This window comes from Conger conger, chromosome 2 (genome assembly GCF_963514075.1).
Source record: "Conger conger chromosome 2, fConCon1.1, whole genome shotgun sequence".
Taxonomy (NCBI): domain Eukaryota; kingdom Metazoa; phylum Chordata; class Actinopteri; order Anguilliformes; family Congridae; genus Conger; species Conger conger.
This window is the reverse complement of record NC_083761.1, coordinates 71,549,981-71,570,408: the sequence shown is the minus strand read 5'-3', so window position 1 is coordinate 71,570,408 and position 20,428 is coordinate 71,549,981. Positions and strand designations below refer to the sequence as shown.

At 44.8% G+C, this 20,428-nt stretch overlaps 1 protein-coding gene across 1 annotated transcript in view; it reads right to left on the bottom strand.

Moving 5' to 3' along the window:
* Positions 1 to 5,652: 5,652 nt before the first annotated feature.
* The window catches only part of usp43a (ubiquitin specific peptidase 43a), a 121,391-nt gene continuing 106,615 nt past the window's right edge, over positions 5,653 to 20,428 (bottom strand). Inside the window, exons 10-15 of the mRNA XM_061232263.1 lie at positions 16,347 to 16,424; positions 16,062 to 16,191; positions 10,341 to 10,689; positions 8,844 to 9,002; positions 7,709 to 7,861; positions 5,653 to 6,899 (exon numbers count right to left, since the gene is read on the bottom strand). Of these exons, the coding sequence (XP_061088247.1) occupies positions 5,824 to 6,899; positions 7,709 to 7,861; positions 8,844 to 9,002; positions 10,341 to 10,689; positions 16,062 to 16,191; positions 16,347 to 16,424 (1,945 nt within the window). The 3' untranslated portion in view covers positions 5,653 to 5,823. The remainder of the gene's footprint in view (positions 6,900 to 7,708; positions 7,862 to 8,843; positions 9,003 to 10,340; positions 10,690 to 16,061; positions 16,192 to 16,346; positions 16,425 to 20,428) is intronic.

The following is a 20,428-nucleotide window of genomic DNA, read 5'->3' as shown; positions in this document are numbered from 1 at the left end:
CAGTGTTACCATAGTAGTCCTATTAGCTACACTCTGTAGGTGATGAATTGGCTACATGTAGACAGTATAACTTCCATTAAAATCATTATGCCATGTGTAGCGACTGTTACAGAACTATCCATCCATCCATCCATTATCTGAACCCGCTTATCCCGAACAGGGTCGCAGGGGGCTGGAGCCTATCCCAGCATACATTGGGCGAGAGGCAGGAATACACCCTGGACAGGTCGCCAGTCCATCGCAGGGCACACACACCATTCACTCACACACTCATACCTATGGGCAATTTAGACTCTCCAATCAGCCTAACCTGCATGTCTTTGGACTGTGGGAGGAAACCGGAGTACCCGGAGGAAAGCCACGCAGACACGGGGAGAACATGCAAACTCCGCACAGAGAGGCCCCGGCCGACGGGGATTCGAACCCAGGACCTCCTTGCTGTGAGGCGCGTTACAGAACTACCAACGCTAAAATGACCCGGCGACTTTGCATCGAACTGTCGCCAGAATCCAGTGTACAGAAATTAAAATGATTGTTTCCGCAAAATAAAATGCCAATTGTAACAGAGAGAGAGAGAGAGAGAGAGAGAGAGAGAGAGAGAGAGAGAGAGAGAGAGAGAGAGACGAGAGTATTTCCAAATAAGTGTAGTCAGAGCTCAATAAATATGACCACGCATATAGAGCGAGCTAGTCGTTTATATTTAATAGGGTAGTGGTGTCCTATTTAACGGCCACATGCCACGACTGTAAAACTCAGCCTTGATGAGATTACCATCTAGTGGCACTTTAAAGATGCGCCACTGTCATTTGCGCTTTGAATTGTATTTCCTCCACTTTCAAAGCCTAATACTACTATTTACAGTGCCATGAAAAAAGTATATCACCCTTCCTGATTTCCTCTATTATTGCATAATTGTCGCACTGAATTAATGTAGCCGTTATCCTTAATTATATAGAATTGGTCTGACAACTTCGTGATTCTTTAATCATGTTTATGACCAGAGACGGGCCTAGATTTAGTTAAACCTGAATCGTCTCACAAATGGTTTTACAAGGATAACAGTAATGGAATAAACCTGGGGCCTGTTCCACAGAGCAAAACCCAGAACACCTTTTTACTCAAGTCCATGTTCCAGATTTGGAGGGGGTCCAGGTTTTACTCAGTGCATGTTATCTCAATTATCTCAGTAATTATACTTTGTGGAACAGGCCACTGGTGGAATGATTACAGCCTTTTTCCTGTAACAATGAAGCCATCTAGTGTTGAATTATTGTAATTACTCACACTGTCCAGGTTCGACTGCCTGTATAGACAGGCTGTGCACACAAAACCATTGATTAACCTACACAATAATTTGGGCCTAATCATTGCTAAATGTATTTTTCTAGGAAAAAGGAATACTTTGAATACTACTAGGACTAATACTGTTTGAGAAAACTGTGAGAGTTAAGGACTGCAAGGTTGCAGATACTCTCTTCATGTCCTCTTCCCACATCTTGAACGAACATCTTGAATCAGTGGAGCGCTTATAAAATAAAGAAAAAATAATAATAATAATAAAGTACCTATCAAAAGCATAATTTGCCAAACATTTTCTTTAGTAAAATAAAAAATTACAATTGGCCTGACTAAATACACTTTCATTGGTTCATGCCTGATTCCATAAGTAGGATGTGCACTATCCGTAAATATTCAATACCTGTTAATTAATCTTTGTGTATGATGAATTGATGTGTTGTTGGATGTGAGCCACTTTACTTTCAGCGGTTCCTGATATCTATGACTAGGACAAACATGAAGAAAATTGCCAAGAGCCAAATAGTGATAAACATTGTGTTTTATTTGGGAGTATTAAAAATAAAACAGTATATTATGTATAGCAGACATCTTAGGTGGGTAGAAACCACTTTTATTGTTTCCATAGTATACCATTTCGTACCCCTTTTTGCAGAGAACACATCTGATTAAAATCTGCATTTGTGCTTTACCCTACACCCTGCCCGTGTGACCTGGGGTGGCTGCTAGTCTACTACATTACTTCACATCTATCTTTGTATATTTACAAAGCTGTTATAAAATGTCAAACTTTAAAAAATTGCATATAAAACATTTTAAACCCACGTTTCACAAAAGAACTGAAAAGACATCCTTCATTCATAGTCCTTTTTAAACAAGTGCTCATTTTTTAGTAAACATTGTGATTGATGCTTGCCATGTACACATGTCAAATGAATCAGGGAAAAACATAAATCAAAATGAAAATAAATGTATTATCAAAAGCAATACAGACTTTGTGTCTTGATCAGCTTTCTGTACATCCTTTGATATTGTTCCAATCCTTTCTCAAAAGAAATACGGAGCTGAACTACGATTGTTAAAATCAAGAGACAGACTAACCTATCCACTTATTGGTGCAAGATTATAAGGAAAGAAGTTGTGTAAATAACCCTGTGCCGAACAAGAAGGAGCTCACAGAAGGTGAGAGTAATGTTTTAGGAAAGGCGGGTAGAAACACAAAGGCTTTGCTTTTACGGGACAATAATCAGCTAAAACATTGCTTGTAACCAAGGCCATTGGATGAGCATTGAGTGTTGGAGGAACCAGTTGGTTATACTTGAATGTCACACAGTGTCTGTGTGACCAAAGTAATCCTGGCTGTTCGACAGACACAAGCCAAAACGTATCAGTCTAAAGTGGACAGGAGAGGAAAAAAAATCAATGGCAAGCACTTTTATAAACATCGCCACTGGCCTTCAATGAAAAAAAACAAAAACAATTTGTGAACATTTTATTTGTGAACGGTATAGAATATTATTTAAAGTAGGCCTATAGTAGTGGGAGTTTCTAAATACACACCCCTTCATGATTAGTTGTGCTATTTTCAGTAGTCATTTTCTTTTTGATGCAAAATCTATACATTTCAAATTCAAAAGCAGGTGTAGACGAGAGCAACATTTGCCAAGGAAAGATGCAAACAGAGTGACACGTAGAAGACAGAACAAAAGACCAATTTCCAGAAGAAGATTGCAAATGTGCCATTACCTCTTATCATTTTCCAATGGTCGTGTGCATCATTTACTGCAAAATGTTAAAGCCTGGCTTCCCTAGCTCTTCTGTGTCCTCAGTGAGGTTTAAAGTGGCCAGAATATTGGGACCAATATTGGGACAGCTCATCAGAAGCAACAACAATGGACCTTACTGTTAAACGTTGACTACAGATGCTGTCCACCAGCAGACCAACGTAATGCACTATGTTCTTGTAATGATAATGCTTTGGCTTTAAGACTGTGTTATGAACATGAGTGCAGAGTGTAAATCTGTAAATCATTGCACAGATCAGATTTTGAAATGAGACTTTTGACAAAGGCCAAATGTGGTCATGGCACAACATGGTTTTGGAATTCAGAAGGTCATTGCTAGTTGATGTAGGTTAAACTTAAAGACATTAACAACATTACTGATCAACTGAAACAGTCTGCACCCCAGCTTTTATACAACTATAATCACAGAATGAAATACATAGTAACTCACTGTCAACAATTTATTGCTTGTACTACCAGTATTTGATCAAAATACTATGGTCAATGCAGCTTGATTACCAGACACAGAGTAATTTTTTGACCACAATGAATAAACAGAACTATTTTACTGACTGTATGCATAATATATGCCAGCTTGAGAAAGTTTACTGGGAATTTCAAATGAGAGTGAATGAACGTAGATTGGCGCATAAAAGGCCTATAGGTGGAACACAGACACTATTTAGCTAATCTCTCACAGCCAGAAATACAAGTCAAGTAACCTGTAAAGCTTCACACTGCCTTGTCTTCATAGGGAAACACAGTGGGAGAGGACAAAGACCACAGCCCCCTGTGAACTTCCTACCCGGACTTCAGATAGTCACCAAAAACACTCCGGACTCCTAAAGTGCCTGAAAGGAACTGTGCATTTCACATATACACGGGCATGCCTGGATCACATTGAGACCGGATTACTGTGCTGTATGTGCCATAGCTACTGCCTTTTGCTTACACCAAGTGTATTTTTCTATCTGTCTGAAGGCTTGTCTACACCATATACTATAGCGTCTTGGCTATGTCATCTGCCATTTCTAAAGTGACACCCTGTAAATTAGGGCGGATATTCATTGGCTGTCCAGTGTTTCTATTGTTCATACAGCTGGAAAAAAATCACAAGTAATTTCAGTATTCGGTATTGTTCATCACAGTCGTTATAGTTGTGGCATGGACGCCATCCACTTGAGTTAGAATGATTTTAAAACCAACATATTTACCATTTAAACAATTAATGATATTATTTATCGTTTGGATATTGTTCGTGGTGTATAGGCCTTGACACAGCCTTCATACAAACCACTGTGAACATGAGAGAATGATGAATCTGATTAAGCACAAGAGGTGGAAAAGGAGAAAACCTTGAAGGATCAGACAGGGTTCAGCGAGCATAAAGGAGCATATTAGATAACGCACTCTGGATAAACACGGATCATACACACGAATCGTATGGTAATAAGGTCTAGTGAACACTCAGCTTCAGGCCTTGCTTTTCACAGTTCTCTCTATGCGTTGAGTAGCGACCACAGTACTGATAAAACTAGATATAATATAATGCACTATATTTTGATACAATCTCCTTCATTTCTAATGAAAGGAACACAGCACATCAAAACTCCCTATGTCTCGCTGGCTCATTAAAGATGAAGGATAATTTCCTGATCTGATTGTCAGAGAGTACTTCCAACCCAAGTCTTTCTCTTTTTTCATTCAGTTACAACATAAGCACAGGTGCTGCTTTCGTGAATCAAGCTACCATTTAACCCTTTCCCTCCCAATAGCTGCGTTTGATGCAGCTGACTTTGTAGAAAGTGCAGAGAATAGATTTGCAATATGAAAAACTATGAGAATCTAGCAGCCATTTTGCAGTGCAAACACAAACAATCATTTAATAATTCCTAGCTTTCTTTTAATGGAGTGGTTAAATAAAATATTACTCTGATATATATTTTTAATCTTCATTTATGTACAAAGAATGCAGTGATTTGCTTGTGTTGCAATACAAAACAATATAAATAATTTATCAATAATTTCCCCTTTTTAACAACGTTGTCTTTTTCTGCCCGGAGACTTGTTTAATTAATACTTTTGTGATTAAAGAAAAAATAAGTTCTGGAAAAAAATAATGATTTATGGTAATGCTGAGACGAGTAACCAGAATTAGTGGGTAATGCGTGTGACCCAATCATGCAGTTACAGTGTCGAACAATTGTACAGAAGTTTGCTTGTCTGAACTGTATTGGTAGAGGCACTTACTGTTAATTGTCACAGAAAAAACCTTAACAAAATTCAATAAGAAATACTCTTTAACAAAAACAAAACAACTGATTATCTCAGGATATACTCTCACAGCTTACTGTACTCCCCCTTACCCAGTGTATACAACGTGTGAATGCTGAGTAAACATGAGCATGCCGTCAGTGCTGGCCCAGGTCCCCACTGCTGATCCAGGTCCCCACTATGCTGATCCACGTCCCCCCTATGCTGATCCACGTCCCCCCTATGCTGATCCACGCCCCCCCTATGCTGATCCAGGTCCCCCCTATGCTGATCCAGGTCCCCCCTATGCTGATCCAGGTCCCCACAATGCTGCCAGTGGCCCTCTCCTTCCCATAATGCCCACGTTTGCTGTTCCCGTGGAATGGTGTCAGCAGCTGCCCCCAGCCTCTGAGGAAGTAGCCCCATCAGCCACGCCCTGGGGGGGGGGGGGGGGGTATTGCTTTGTTTGGGAGCGGCACCACGCGCCTCCTCAGAAGCTGGACTCGGGCACGGTCCTCTTCCTGCCCAGGGAGGTGGTGCTGTAGCGTGTCCTCTGCAGGGTGCCGTAGGAGGGCTTGTCGGCGGTGAGGCCGCGGGCCGGCGGGGCGGAGAGCCCGTTCCGGTGCAGGGAGGCGGTGCGGCGCAGCGTCAGGTCGGGCCTGCTGGGGATGCTGGAGGAGCTCTGGGAGCGGGTGATGTCCCCGCGGGACACCCTGCCGTTGGCCAGCTCCTGCCCGCCCCTGCTGCCTGACCCCCGGGGGGCGCCGTTGGCCTTGCCCTCCAGCGCCCCGTTCAGCGGCCCGTTGGACAGCGACAGCCTGGATGAGCTCCTCTTCGCCGAATCGCCCTGCCTCCCCCCAGACTCACCGTCCCGCTGCTTCTTCTGCGAGTCCTTCTTCAGGAAGCCGGGCTTCAGGAAGGACAGGAGGCCGTCGTGGCCCTTGGGATCCTCCCCTCTCTTCCCCCGGCTCTCCTCGGGCGGAGACGGCCGGTCCCCGTGTCCCGAGTGGCCCTTGCCCCTCTTCAGCGTGGAGTCGGAGCCGGGAGGGGCGGCGGTGCCGGAGCTCCTGTGGGAACGGGAGTCCCCGGAGGAGCTCTGCTCCTGCTTGCTGCTCTTCTTGGAGCTCCTCCTGCTGAGGCTGCCGTCGTCCCTCTGCTTGCTGCTGCCGCGCCTCAGGGTGCCGGAGCTGTCGGCAGACTGCCTGTACTGGCCCTCGGGGCCCCTGCCGGAGCCGTGCGGCTCCCCGTCCGCCCGGCCCAGGCAGCTGAGGCTGGTGCTGCTCGGGGAGCTGAGGGAGGGCTTGCGGCGGGGTTCGGGCGCCTCCTTCTCCGGCCCCGCCATCAGTGTGGCGATGGGGTCCTTGGTGCAGCGCGGCCGGCGGCCAGACTCCAGGTACTCCACCAGCTCCCCGGACGTGGGCGCGGCTGGTTTCTGCCGGTCCTTGGAGCCGAAGGACCAGCGCAGGGGCAGCACTTTGCTCAGGGCCTCCCTGGTCTTGGTGGGGGTCCGCATGCTCACACTCCGGCCCTGGAGGCCCCTGACGAATGGTCTGGTGTCGAACCCTCCTGGACAGGGAGCAGAAACAGGGTTTCACCTCCACACTGTAGCTGTGTGAATGGCTGCAGCTAGGATATGAGCACTTTACACATAAAACCAGTGTGTTTTACACACATAAAGCAATGGTTTGCCAACTAAAACCCCGAATGTGCATCAAGGCAAAAAGAAACAGTTGATATATGCACAATTACCCTGTACCTTGGGGGGTTCAAATCATGAGCAAAGAATTAGTCACTGAAAAAACAGGAGGAGTTTGCTCATACCACACTATATCACATTTCCTGACAAATAGAGTCATACACACAAGTAAAAACATGCATTTAGCTCTGCTGGAATGCTGGAGACTTCTGCCTTGGTGGCTGTTTCACAAAAAATAACCCAATAGTATTTGGGCTCTCCAAGGTAAAATTTCTGTAATATTCCTGTGTAATTATTGCTGCTTTTCTCATTTAACAGCACAACAACCCATCTGTATATGTAACAGCACCAGCTAAAATTGGATTTTCAAAGCAGTGCTGACTCTGCCAGCAACGGTAAATAAACAACAGCACCACATTTAAACTGCACTCACAGAAATGAAGGTACGAAAAGTGCCTAAAAAGGTACATATGCTTGTCACTGGGGCAGTACCCTATGGATACATGGAATTGTAGCCAGCAATAATCATACCTTTTTTGCTTGGAAAATGTCCTCATTTGTACCCAAAGAGAACAAAAATATATCTCCAGTCACTGTATTTCTGTGACTCTGTAGTGTGTAACATAAGTCCTGGACTGTCTGAATGGCTGAACCTCTGCGGGTCACCGTGGTAACTGACCTTTCTCTGCTTTGGGAGACTCCTCATGGAAGACGGGGGACTCGGGGGAGTCAGGGACAGAGGAGGGGCAGGTGGTGGAAGCCCTGGAGCCCCTCTTGCTGTCGCCTGTCAGGCGGATCAGCCAGTGGTCCGACATGGAGGAAGTGGTGGAGCCTGTGGGGACAGGAGCCCGGGACCGTCAATCACACGGTCAGTCAGAGTTACTCACATGGTCAGTCAATGGATATTCACACAGTCAGTCAGTGGTTATTCACATGGTCAGTCAGAGTTACTCACACGGTCAGTCAGAGTTACTCACACGGTCAGTCAGAGTTTATTCACATGGTCAGTCAGAGTTACTCACACGGTCAGTCAGAGTTACTCACATGGTCAGTCAGTAACTCACACGGTCAGTCAGAGTTACTCACATGGTCAGTCAATGGATATTCACACAGTCAGTCAGTGGTTATTCACATGGTCAGTCAGAGTTTATTCACACGGTCAGTCAGAGTTTATTCACACGGTCAGTCAGAGTTACTCACACGGTCAGTCAGAGTTACTCACATGGTCAGTCAATGGATATTCACACGGTCAGTCAGTGGTTATTCACATGGTCAGTCAGTGTTTATTCACACGGTCAGTCAGAGTTACTCACACGGTTAGTCAGTGGATATTCACACGGTCAGTCAGAGTTACTCACACGGTCAGTCAGAATTACTCACACGGTAATTCAGAGTTACTCACATGGTCAGTCAGTGGATATTCATACGGTCAGTCAGAGTTACTCACACGGTCAGTCAGTGGTTATTCACATGGTCAGTTAGTGTTTATTCACACGGTCAGTCAGAGTTACTCACACGGTCAGTCAGCGGATATTCACACGGTCAGTCAGTGGTTATTCACATGGTCAGCAGTCAGACCAATAATTCAGTCAGTAGTTATTCACATGGTCAGTCAGCATTATTCACACGGTCAGGTGTGGTTATTCACATGGTCAGTCAGCATTATTCACACGGTCAGGTGTGGTTATTCACATGGTCAGCAGTCAGTCTGATAGTCAGTCAGTAGTTATTCACACGGTCAGTCAGCATTATTCACACGGTCAGGTGTGGTTATACACATGGTCAGCAGTCAGACCAATAGTCCGCAGCCTCACCTCTGACTGAGCAGCTGGCAGACCAAGGCGGGATGGTGTTGCGTCTCTGGTAGAAGAGGATGTAGGCCCCCCGCGTGCTGATCTCCTCCTCAGGCACCAGATCCACACTACTGTCATCGTACCCATACCACTGCCCGTCCACAGAGTTCCTGCAGTATGCTGCACACGCACACACACACACACACACACACACACACATGCGCACACACACACACACACACACACACACACACACACACACACGCACACACACACACACACACACACACACACACACATGCGCACACACACACACACACACACACACACACACACGCACGCACACACACACATGCACACATGCACACACGCGCACACACACACACACACACACACGCACACACACACACGCGCACACACACAAACTCAGGGTAAGCACACTGTTTGTGTGAATTGCACCAGTGTAGTGCTTAGTAATCTAAATTTCAATTTCACACTCCTGCTTTGGGGTGAAATGTTTGACAGATCGTGGATTGCAGTCAGTGGAATGTGATGACATGAACAGCGTTCCTCAGCACTGGTAGCAGGAGTGTGCTGGTTTCAGTTCACACTGGGCTCAGTCAATCAGAATTTCATTTAGCTCTCACTCCACAGCTACCTGCTGTAAGCTATTTCTCCAAGAGTGCTGCTACAGTAGCTTTAGAAAGCTAGAAACGCGACAGCAAAGGCACTCCTCTGTGCGTCTTTAGAGTCGCCTGAGATGAGCCGTGAAGATTACAAGATTCAAGGCCTGTAGAATGGTGATTAATCCAATCTTCTCATGTTAATTTGTCTACAACAATTGATTAAGCTCCATCAACAAAAACTGCTGCAGTGCTAGATTCGAAAAAATAAGATGTGAGAGACATCTTCTCATTTTTAGAAGAGAAAACGCATTCCTGGAGAAAACACATTTTGGACCAGAGGGGCTAGGACTGATATTACACACAGCACAAGTGCAAATATTAATATATCCAAATATTCACACTGTTGGGAGTGGGGGAAACAAGAGTTATTCTTAGCTTGCTCGGTCAGTTTTCACCAGTGAATATTCATGAAGTATAACATTGTCATAGCCACAGCTTCTTTATTATTACAAACAAGTATTGCTGCAGGCATTTCGGTCAGGAAATTGACCTTCATTCAGTGATATAACTTGATGTTGTGTCATGTTTAAGTACATAACCCTGCTGAAAAAAACAGCTCAAGCTAGGTTTTGAAACAGCTGGTAGCTGGTTGACCGGTTAGACCAGCCCCTTCCTCAACATGGTCTGACCAGCTCAAACTATGTTTTGAAACAGCATAGTAGCTGGTATTTCAAGCTGGTCATAGCTGTATTTTACACCAGGGAATGTGCTTTTGTTTAGGATTGAGCCATAAACCTACTCTGAACTGAAGAAGTATACATGCTTCACCAAAGCTTTCGGACAGCGGTTTGTACGAAGCGGCCATTTTCACGGGGGGCCTCCGCGCTCGTACCTGTGTAATGGCCTCCGTGCATGCCTCCGTGGTGGTTGCAGACGGCGTAGAGGTCGTACAGGAAGTCGGGTGGCGGGCAGGAGTCGGGGGAGTGGGGCTGCTTCCAGGACGGGGGCCAGGGGCCCAGGCTGCGGACGCTCTGGCTCCTCTTCACCACGTGGGGCGCCATGTCCAGGCCGGCCAGCGGGAAGCGCACCAGCGTGGAGAGCTTGTTCCTCCGCTCGCCCACCTGCCGGAAGCGCTTGAGGTGCAGGATGAGGATGTCGGGCAGCGTCCACAAGCTCATCTTCACCATGCCCTGCTGCAGCTCCTTACAGTGAGGGCACTTCCAGGCATCGTCTGGGGCCAGCTGAGAACGCACACGCACGTTACGTTACACACACGCACACACACACGTTACATTACACACACATTACACACACACACACATACACACACACACACATTACACTACACATATGCACACACACACATTACACTACACACACACACACCGTCTGAAGTGCCGGCACTTCCAGGCATCGTCAGGGGCCAGCCGAGAACACACACACACACACGTTACGTTACACACACGTACACACACACATTACATTACACACACACACACACACACATACACATACACACACACATTATATTACACACACGTTACACACACATACGCACACACATTACCTTACACACACACACACACACACACACACACATTACACACACATACACACACACATTACATTACACACACATTACACACACATACACACACACACACATTACACTACACATATGCACACACACACATTACACTACACACACACACACCGCCTGAAGCGCGGGCACTTCCAGGCATCATCAGGGGCCAGCTACACATACACACACACACACGTTACGTTACACACACATACACACACACATTACATTACACACACATTACACACACATACACACACACACACATTACGTTACACACACGCACACACACACATTACATTACACACACATGCACACACACACACACGCACACATTACGTTACGCTTAATTTAGCACACACTTTTATCCAGAGCCACATACAAAAAGGTTAATAAGAAAAAAGTGCATATCACACACATGCGCAAGCAATCTCACATATACACACATTACATTACGTTTACATTTTATTTAGCAGACGCAGACGTTTATCCACGGCAAAGTACAAAAAGGTCCATATGAACAAAGTTCATATCACACACATGTACAAAAAAGTGCAGATCACACACATGTGCAAGAATGTGCACACAAACACACACATACGTAAATCCACAAACACACACACACACATCACACACACGTACGCACACGCATTCCTTTTTTAGACAACAGAACATGTGTCATATTCATAAACTCTTTCCTGACTGCCGTTTTCAAGGAGCAGCGCTGATAATCCAGTTTATTAAGTCACAGCCATTCAGTAGCTCACTGACACATCTCCCACTCGCGCTGGCTCCCTATGAGCCTGCACTCTCATCCTCCTCAAAGCGCCACATGGTGCCTGGAGCCCATTGGTCCAGCAGAGGGTGAGAAATGAGCCGCGTTCATGCAGCAGCATATTTATTTATAACCTGCGCTGCTCCCTCCATACTTAACTCTGCATCTTCAAGGCTGATTGCCGCCCCACAGAGAATTACAAACCCACCAGGGGGAGAGGCGGAGGACTCTGAGAGGAATTAAGCAGTGGGGAACTCCGAAGTCCGCGGAAACTAATTAAAGCCAAATAATTACAACGCAAGACCTTTTAACACACGGACGCTGAAACAATATTTAGTGTTTAATGGGCCATTGCGCTAGAACCGAGCAGAAAATAACTTTATCGATGTGCAAGGGGAAGATGAATGGGCATGACATGCAAAATAATAATGTCACCAGAATAAAATGACATCAGGTATAGACATGCGGATATATACACTCACTGAGCACTTTATTAGGAACCTATTTATTCATGCGATTATCTAATCAGCCAATCATGTGGCAGCAGTGCAATGCATAAAATCATGCAGATACGGGTCAGGGAGCTTCAGATAATGTTCGCATCAACCCTCAAGTGACAGTAATGCAAATAACCACACATTACAACAGTGGTAGGCAGAAGAGCATCGCTGAGCACACAAACCTCTAAGTGGATAGGCTACAGCAGCAGAAGATCAATAAGTAAAAAAAGAAGTGTAATAAATACCTAATAAAGTGCTCACTGAGTGTCATTTATAAAACAGAAATCGGTTGAAAATATAAGTAGAGGTACATAATTCAAGAGTTCAGCTCCATGAAAGTCACTTGTATAGAAAGCTGTACATGTGAAATGATCCAATAATAATGAAAGCCATAGAAGTTTCTGCAATAATGGAAGATGTTGGCGAAATCTAAGCAGGTAGTCATCACTGATGCATGCAGGGATATTGGTTCAAGAGGTAAAGCCTGGAGAGAAAGCTTTCAAGAGTTCTTGATAAGCCTGTACCAGCTTCTTAAGTAAGGATTTCCAGTTTCAACACTTCGAGGGGTCATGGCTTTTATGTCCAATTCCAATGTAAGAACCGCACATTCACTGTGCTTCAGTGCACAAGCCAATGTGAAGGCCACACTCCAGCATCTTTCAGCAATGGGATAATAGAGGGGCAGTACTACAGGACAATAGAGAGACAGTACTACAGGACAATAGAAACAGTACTACAGGACAATAGAGAGACAAAACTACAGAACAATAGAGAGACAGTACTACATGACAATAGAAACAGTACTACAGAACAATAGAGAGACAGTACTACAGGACAATATAGGGGCAGTACTACAGGACAATAGAGAGACAGTACTACATGACAATGGAAACAGTACTACAGAACAATAGAGAGACAGTACTACAGGACACTAGAGGTAGAGTACTATAGGGCAATAGAGGGACAGCACTACAGAACAATAGAGATACAATACTACAGGACAATAGAGAGACAGTACTACAGGACAATAGAGACAGTACTACAGGGCAATAGAGGGACAGTACTATAGGTCAATAGAGGAACAGTACTACAGAACAATAGAGAGACAGCACTATAGGGCAATAGAGGAACACTACTACAGAACAATAGAGAGACAGCACTACAGAACAATAGAGATACAATACTACAGAACAATAGAGATACAATACTATAGGACAATAGAAAGACAGTACTACAGGACAATAGAGACAGTACTACAGGACAATAGAGAGAGCACTACAGGACACTAGAGGGACAGTACTACAGGATAATAGAGAGACAGTACTACAGGACACTAGAGATTAGGTGCCTGACAAGTAGCTGTGGACTACTGAAGTAACAGCACCCCAAATCCACCCTACCCCACGAGTCCACGGTTATATTCGGCTACAACCCTTTTTTTCTTCCTTATTTTAGAATATAAGCTGGAGATCTGCTGCCTCTGGCATTTTGCTGCTCTAACCCTTCCGCCACCTCTTGAAAAAGCACTTTAGAGAAAACAAACTGTGCTAGATCCACTTACGGCCAACTTTGAGGAAGGAAACTAAATGGGTCACTTTCCATGTTGTTTACAGCAAGGGAGACCAAAATAGGCCAAGTGTTCTCCTCCCTCCACTGCCTTACACCCTCTGAGTTTTAAAGTTGGCCCCCTGGTCCTCTCTGCTAACACAACTGGGAATTGAATGTACATAGCTGGCAACGTATAGCCAGACCAGAAAAGAGTGGGGAAAGAGGTTTAAGTGCAAGAGAAAGACAGGTTGTAATAAAGGCTAATAGAGGGTTTCAATTCTTAAATGCTGTTTTTTTTGGGGGGGGGTTTTTTCAATTTTCTCCCTAAATCGAAATGTCCGATTAAATACAGTCACAACAAATCTTTTGAGGGGGATTTTTGAAGGGCGGGGAGTTGATTTCACTGACGACAATGAGGGAGGCGAAGAACGCACACTTCTGTGTGAAAGGGTACTGATTGGAGGGGAACGGAACATTTACAGACACTTGATCGGCATACAGGACAGCTAATAATAAAATCTAAATTCAAGTATCTTTCCAGGAAGCGGATGGAAAAAAGCTTTGGTGTGACAAAACAGAAGTATACTTATAGTTATGAAGAATTGACAAAATTAAGCAATAAGTGAATCGACCGAGAGGAAGAGAGCAATGAGAGGATCATCCCATCTTTGACTAGAATGCACATTTTAAAGAACTCTTTTTATCAATGATAAGGAATGAATAATCAATAGATGGTAATGTTTAAATTCCATTAACTATATAGTTATATAGGTCAGCAATACAGCTGTGAGTGATGCAGGAGGCAGTACATTTCCTCTTCCAGACTCTGGGCTTGGTGAACTGCTTTCTATTCACACACATCCAAAACGCGCGAGACCAAAATATCCACCACAACGCGAAAGCATTGTTTCGACGGCTGCTAAATTTAGACTAAAAGGCAACATAATCAACACGGCTCAGAGGATTTAATGTTCCTTGATTCTGCCTGCTACACTTGAATTGTCCATTAAAACCGTACAAATGTAGCCCGATGACAGTCCTCTTCATGCGTGTGATAATAAATTAACTATATTTTGTTGCGGTTACAAAACTTTATTGCGCTTAAAGTCCCACTGATAGGTCATGGTTTTAACTCACCAACACAGCGGTAAGTATCCTGCCAAGGAACGTGTAATTGGCACCAGTACCTGCATGTAGATGACCAAGCCCATCTGAGTAGGTAAAAAAAATAATACAGCTCCATCCGGTGGACAATTTAAGTCATTGCGTTTTATTTCGGATAAAGCGAAGCAACACTCGACGACCCCAAAAAATATTCGGAATCATTAATCAGCCATGGAAAAAGGCCCCTGAGGCTGAGCTGGTTTCAGACGTCAGTATCTCAGGTCTGTCTGTGAATCTGTGAGTCACACACCTGACTAGGCTGAGCTGGTTGCAGACCAGCCTCATTGTGAGGCTCTCAGTGAACATGTAGGGAAGAGAAGCTGGTGGGCATGTGAACACAAGAGAGCTTCATCTGATAGCCGGGAGTCTGACTGACTCTGACTGAGGATAGGGGCAGTGGAAAAGAGGAGTCGAGGAGAGGAGGAGTATAGGAGAGGAGTGTAGGAAAGGGGGAGCATAGAAGAGGAGGAGTGTAGGAGTGGAGAATAGGGGAGTGGAAAAGAGGAGGAGAGGAAGATAGGGGGAGTGTAGGAGAAGAGGAGTGTAGGAGGAGTGTAGGAAAGGGGGAGTAGAGGAGAAGAGGAGCGTGATGGTTATACATACTGGGGCGGCCTGTAGCGTAGAGGTAAATGATTGGGAGACGCAAGGTCGGTGGTTCTAATCCCGGTGTAACCACAATAAGATCCGCACAGCCGTTGGGCCCTTGAGCAAGGCCCTTAACCCTGTATTGCTCCAGGGGTGGATTGTCTCAGGCTTAGTCTAATCAGCTGTACGTCACTCTGGATAAGAGCGTCTGCCAAATGCCAATGTAATGTAATGTGTAGGAGAGGAGGAGTGGAAGATAGAGGGAGTGTAGGAGAAGAGGAGTGTAGGAGGAGTGTAGGAAAGGGGGAGTAGAGGAGAAGAGGAGTGTAGGAGAGGCGGAGTGGTTGACGGGGGAGGGGTGGAGGAGAGGTGCAGAGGTGGAGTGAAGGATAGGGGAGTGGAGGAGAAGAGGAGTGTGGGAGGAGTGTAGGAAAGGGGGAGTGTAGGACAGGGGCTCACCTGTTCTTCTTTGGTATAGAGCTGGAAGCACTCGTCCAGAGTGCAGCTGTGCTGCTGCAGGTGCTGCTGCTGCTGGATCCTCACACTCTCCGCGTCCTGCACCACCTCCTCCTGGATGTTTCCAAACAAGCTGCCACACAAAATCACAGCCTGTTCACAACACCGACAGCCTTTTATGTTTGTATTTTGTGACAAAGCATTAAATACATGCACTGGTTGCATTAATAGGCGAAGTGTGTGTGTGTGTGTGTGTGTGTGTGTGTGTGGTAGGGAAGCTGCTCTCACCATTCTTTGACTTTGTGTTCCCACTCAATGATGAATTTGACATGAGGAGGTCCCCCTGGGCCACAGAACTTCAGAGCTCTGTGAAGGCAGACAGTCAAAAGGTCACTGCTCTTCACGGGACACAAGCTTATCTTAAAGGATCTGGCCGACAGACACACAGGGCTGAAGCGGATATCACAGTCAACGCTGCTTACAGTTAAAATATTAATCACATATATGCCATATATTTTTGTTTCACTTAACAAAGTGAACTACAGGTGATTCTTCGTTTCGGTTAGCAGAACGAGAGGGCACAAATGGAAACTGGCAAAGGATAATTCTGCACAGACATTAGGAAGTATATATGTCATTTGTAGAATAGCTTGCCAGGACATGTAGTGGTGGCAGAAACACTGGGGGTTTTCAAGACGAGGCTTGATAGATACTATTTAGCTTTCAGGCAAACTAAGCAGGAGATACACTTTAGTGGTAGGAAAAGGCAAACATTGCCGTGTGTTATGTTATGCTATATACAGCATGTATAACCATCATTTGACAATGTTTGCCCACGTTCACCTGGTGATCAAACATACTGCATGTAGGGCTGAATAGACATGGGCTGTGTGAATCACGGACAAAACGTCCACAAGGTGTCATTATTCAATAAGCAAACAGAGACGGGAATGTTTGCTTGATCGCCCCCTAATGAAAATCACTTCATTCCATCACCTATTGCACCAGTTAACATATCTCTACTAATACAACTACTTTATATTTATCATGATATCACTGATGGCTGTGAATAATTTTCATCATCATCAATAATACGGACTCATAATTTCTCCCAGCATCCAATGTGTTTTTATTAGAGCATTTCTAGGTTTCATGGCACTTCACTGCAGCATTATGGCAAGGTAGCTGCTGTAACAATCTGTAACAACTAAATACACATCTGACATTCCCTTGTAAAAATGAAGGGCAAAATGGCTCAGAAGATTGAACACTGGCAGCTGCCGTTCTGCATCCTCAGACTGCGATGTTCGCTCGCATGAATGGAGTGAGAGAGTGCGAGAGAGAGTGAGAAGAGCTTCCTCTTCTTCTGCACAGCCAAAGAGGCTCCCGCGTTCACTTGGATAAAGGATGAAGAACTAAACCGAAACTCTCCATCCGTAAACGTATTCAGAGGACATTTTGTTGGGCTGTATTGGTGGCACAGAGCACTGCAGACTCGCAGACTCTCCGGGCAGTGTGACTCCCTTCAGCGCGTAAACAAAAAACGGGCTTAACACTGACAACCCAGCAGTCGATCTGACCGGGCATTACGGAGAGGAGGGTCGGCTTCTGCGAGGGAGGGAGGGAGGGAGAGAGAGAGAGCACAGAAAAGGGGGCTGTGAGAGGGTGGGTCCAAACAGCTGCCCAGGGTTGTGGTGCTATTTGGACAATATAAGTAATATTTTGTGGACGAGTAAGGGACAGTTCACATCACTGACGAGTCGCTGTATCTCACACGCCTAGAGGATGATCCGGATTCTATGCCCATATAAGGGTCCCCCCCTTTTCCGTACTGTCTCTGGCTCCAATGTGTACAACATGGCAGCACCCAAAAACTGCATTTCCGCTGTTTCAAAGCACTTTCCACAAGCCCTCAATGGGTGACATCACAGATACCTGGTCTAAGGCCAGACATATCACCTCACAGCACAGGGCTGCTCCAACTTCTGCTTCCCAGTCCAGAAACCAGCACGTCCCTTATTTCTTAATCAAGCAAATCTAATACACTGCATTATAATATGATCAGTAATAATTATGATAATACTGTAGAATTATTAACACACTACCTGGGCTGCTAGGTTGGATATTACATAATAGAATATCTCATGAAACCAGAGTACCTTGTAAAAACCCTAATCATTTTCAAATTGTATTTTTGTCAGGATCCTTCTGGTAATAACCATTCTAGCCACAGATCATTATACTTATCTCAATTCGACTATTATGGAAATAGGATGCTTTATTTGTAGCAAACCAAAAATATATGAAGAAACAAGACACAACAATTGTAATGACTAAAAAATGAGAAAACTGCAAGTCACAGATGCTGTGGGTGCACCTGGCTCACTTACAGTGTTTTAACAACAGTGCAGCTTTTGAGTTTTCACATATAGTTTCAGAGTGGCCCATTATAGGCTGAATGGTGTCCAATCAATTTAATGCAGGTCCCTGCGGGCCTGAGAAAAGTCCAAAGATAATAAACTCAGCAGCACTTCTCCTTGTGCAGAACAACTACACAGCGTTGAATTAGCTTAAAGCAGCTACCAACAGTCGTGGCTAATTCTATTGCTGAAATAACCAAATACAAGTAAACCTGCTCGATTTGTTGCTTAATTATTCTATCATTTACAATTGTTTAATTATATATCAGTGACATATTATTGTGTTTTCATTAGTTGTTTTTTCTCCGTAAGCACTGTGGGCTGCACGTATGAAAGGTGCCGTATAAATAAAGTTATTATTATTATACGTGAGCATACTATCAATTACACACCCGATGGAGAAGACTTTGAATACGAGTGGCTGACATTTGGAAATCCTGGTATCGTTTGGCTGGCCTGTTTAAACCGCTTATGGCCCTACTCATTCCATGCACATCTTCGCCGTCAACAGCCTTCCAACACAAAGTGCTACTGCCGCTGATTAATGTGGTGATTCACATGAAATGACAACTTAAAGGGATGAGTTTCTCTCATAACCGCGCACTGCGCTTCCGTCTCGCTGAGTGACATGAATCATTTATATTAATAGAGGTATAACTGGGCCATTGCAACAGTTACTGGCCAATAATAATGCGTCTTTCAGGAAACTTGTCACAGTAATGAAAATTTCATGCTCTACTGTGCCAACGTGACCATTTATTCTTCCCTATTTTAGCCCGACTGTATAATGGATGATAACAGTATGCCTGGGAGGGGGGGGGGGGGGTTGCACACGCAGAAGCACTCAGGTTTGTGGGTAATTCGCTCGCACCTCTCTCTGTTTATCTGGCAGTGCAGGACTCCTTCAGGAGAGGCTGATGCGGTTGCTCCTCGTGTTTAGGGTGGCCAGTCGGCTAATTGCACAAGCGCGACGCCGGTGTGTGAGCAGGTGTGTGCCATTGTCTCAGGATGAGCGCTGAACCCAGATTAACGGCGATTCAGACGATGGGGTTATTTGCAAATGAAAGAGCTCATATTAGGGAGGAAAGAACGGCTAATAAGACTCTGTACTGATGCTCACCAGGTGTGTAATTTAGGGGCTATTTCCGGACAGCGATCACACCATTACAGCAATTAATGTGCTGATGGCACAGCGCTGTGGCACCTGTTGATGTGGTCAGCACAGAGCAGGGCCCACCCCTACTGCAACAGCTCTTCCCTCTGTGCGTATGTGGGCGAGAGAGAGAGAGCCTCTTCACTCACCGAAATGGACTCATTCACATGAAATGTACCAGGATGAAATGTTGTAGCTGGGAGTCATAGGAGAAAATCACTTTCATCATGGAAGACGGATACTTTTAAAGTCCTCATCTTTTTTGACATGGTGTATCTGATACGTATCGGGAAGCCCACTGAACAGATAGCCCTCAGATATGCCTTAGTTTTATGGCTGTTCGTGCATGGGAAAGGCCATTTCTCAAACTGCAGATGCAGTCCGTAGGTACTGTCTTACTGTTTGGAGCAACACAAGTCCCCTCATCAGGGCTCAGTTACTGGACTTACAGCCCTGAGCTATGATCATTCATGGGTAAAAATGATAACAGGATTACTGCCTTGTTTGGATACTAATTACTGTAATATTCATATTCAAGTACAGAGCTATGTGTTCATATTGTGACTGGACTATTGTCATTTTGGAGGGGTCTTTTAGCAATAAGAAAAAGACCAAAAACATATAATAGATTCTACAGTAATCACTGAATATAGCAGTTTACAGCTTCTTTGCTGACGTAAGTAACTAGAATATTGATACTCTTTTACGTACAGATGGGATTTCTGAAATTGGGGATGATTCTCATCTATCATATTACCATATGAAAATCTGCCAGGAGAAAAATGCATATGAGTAGC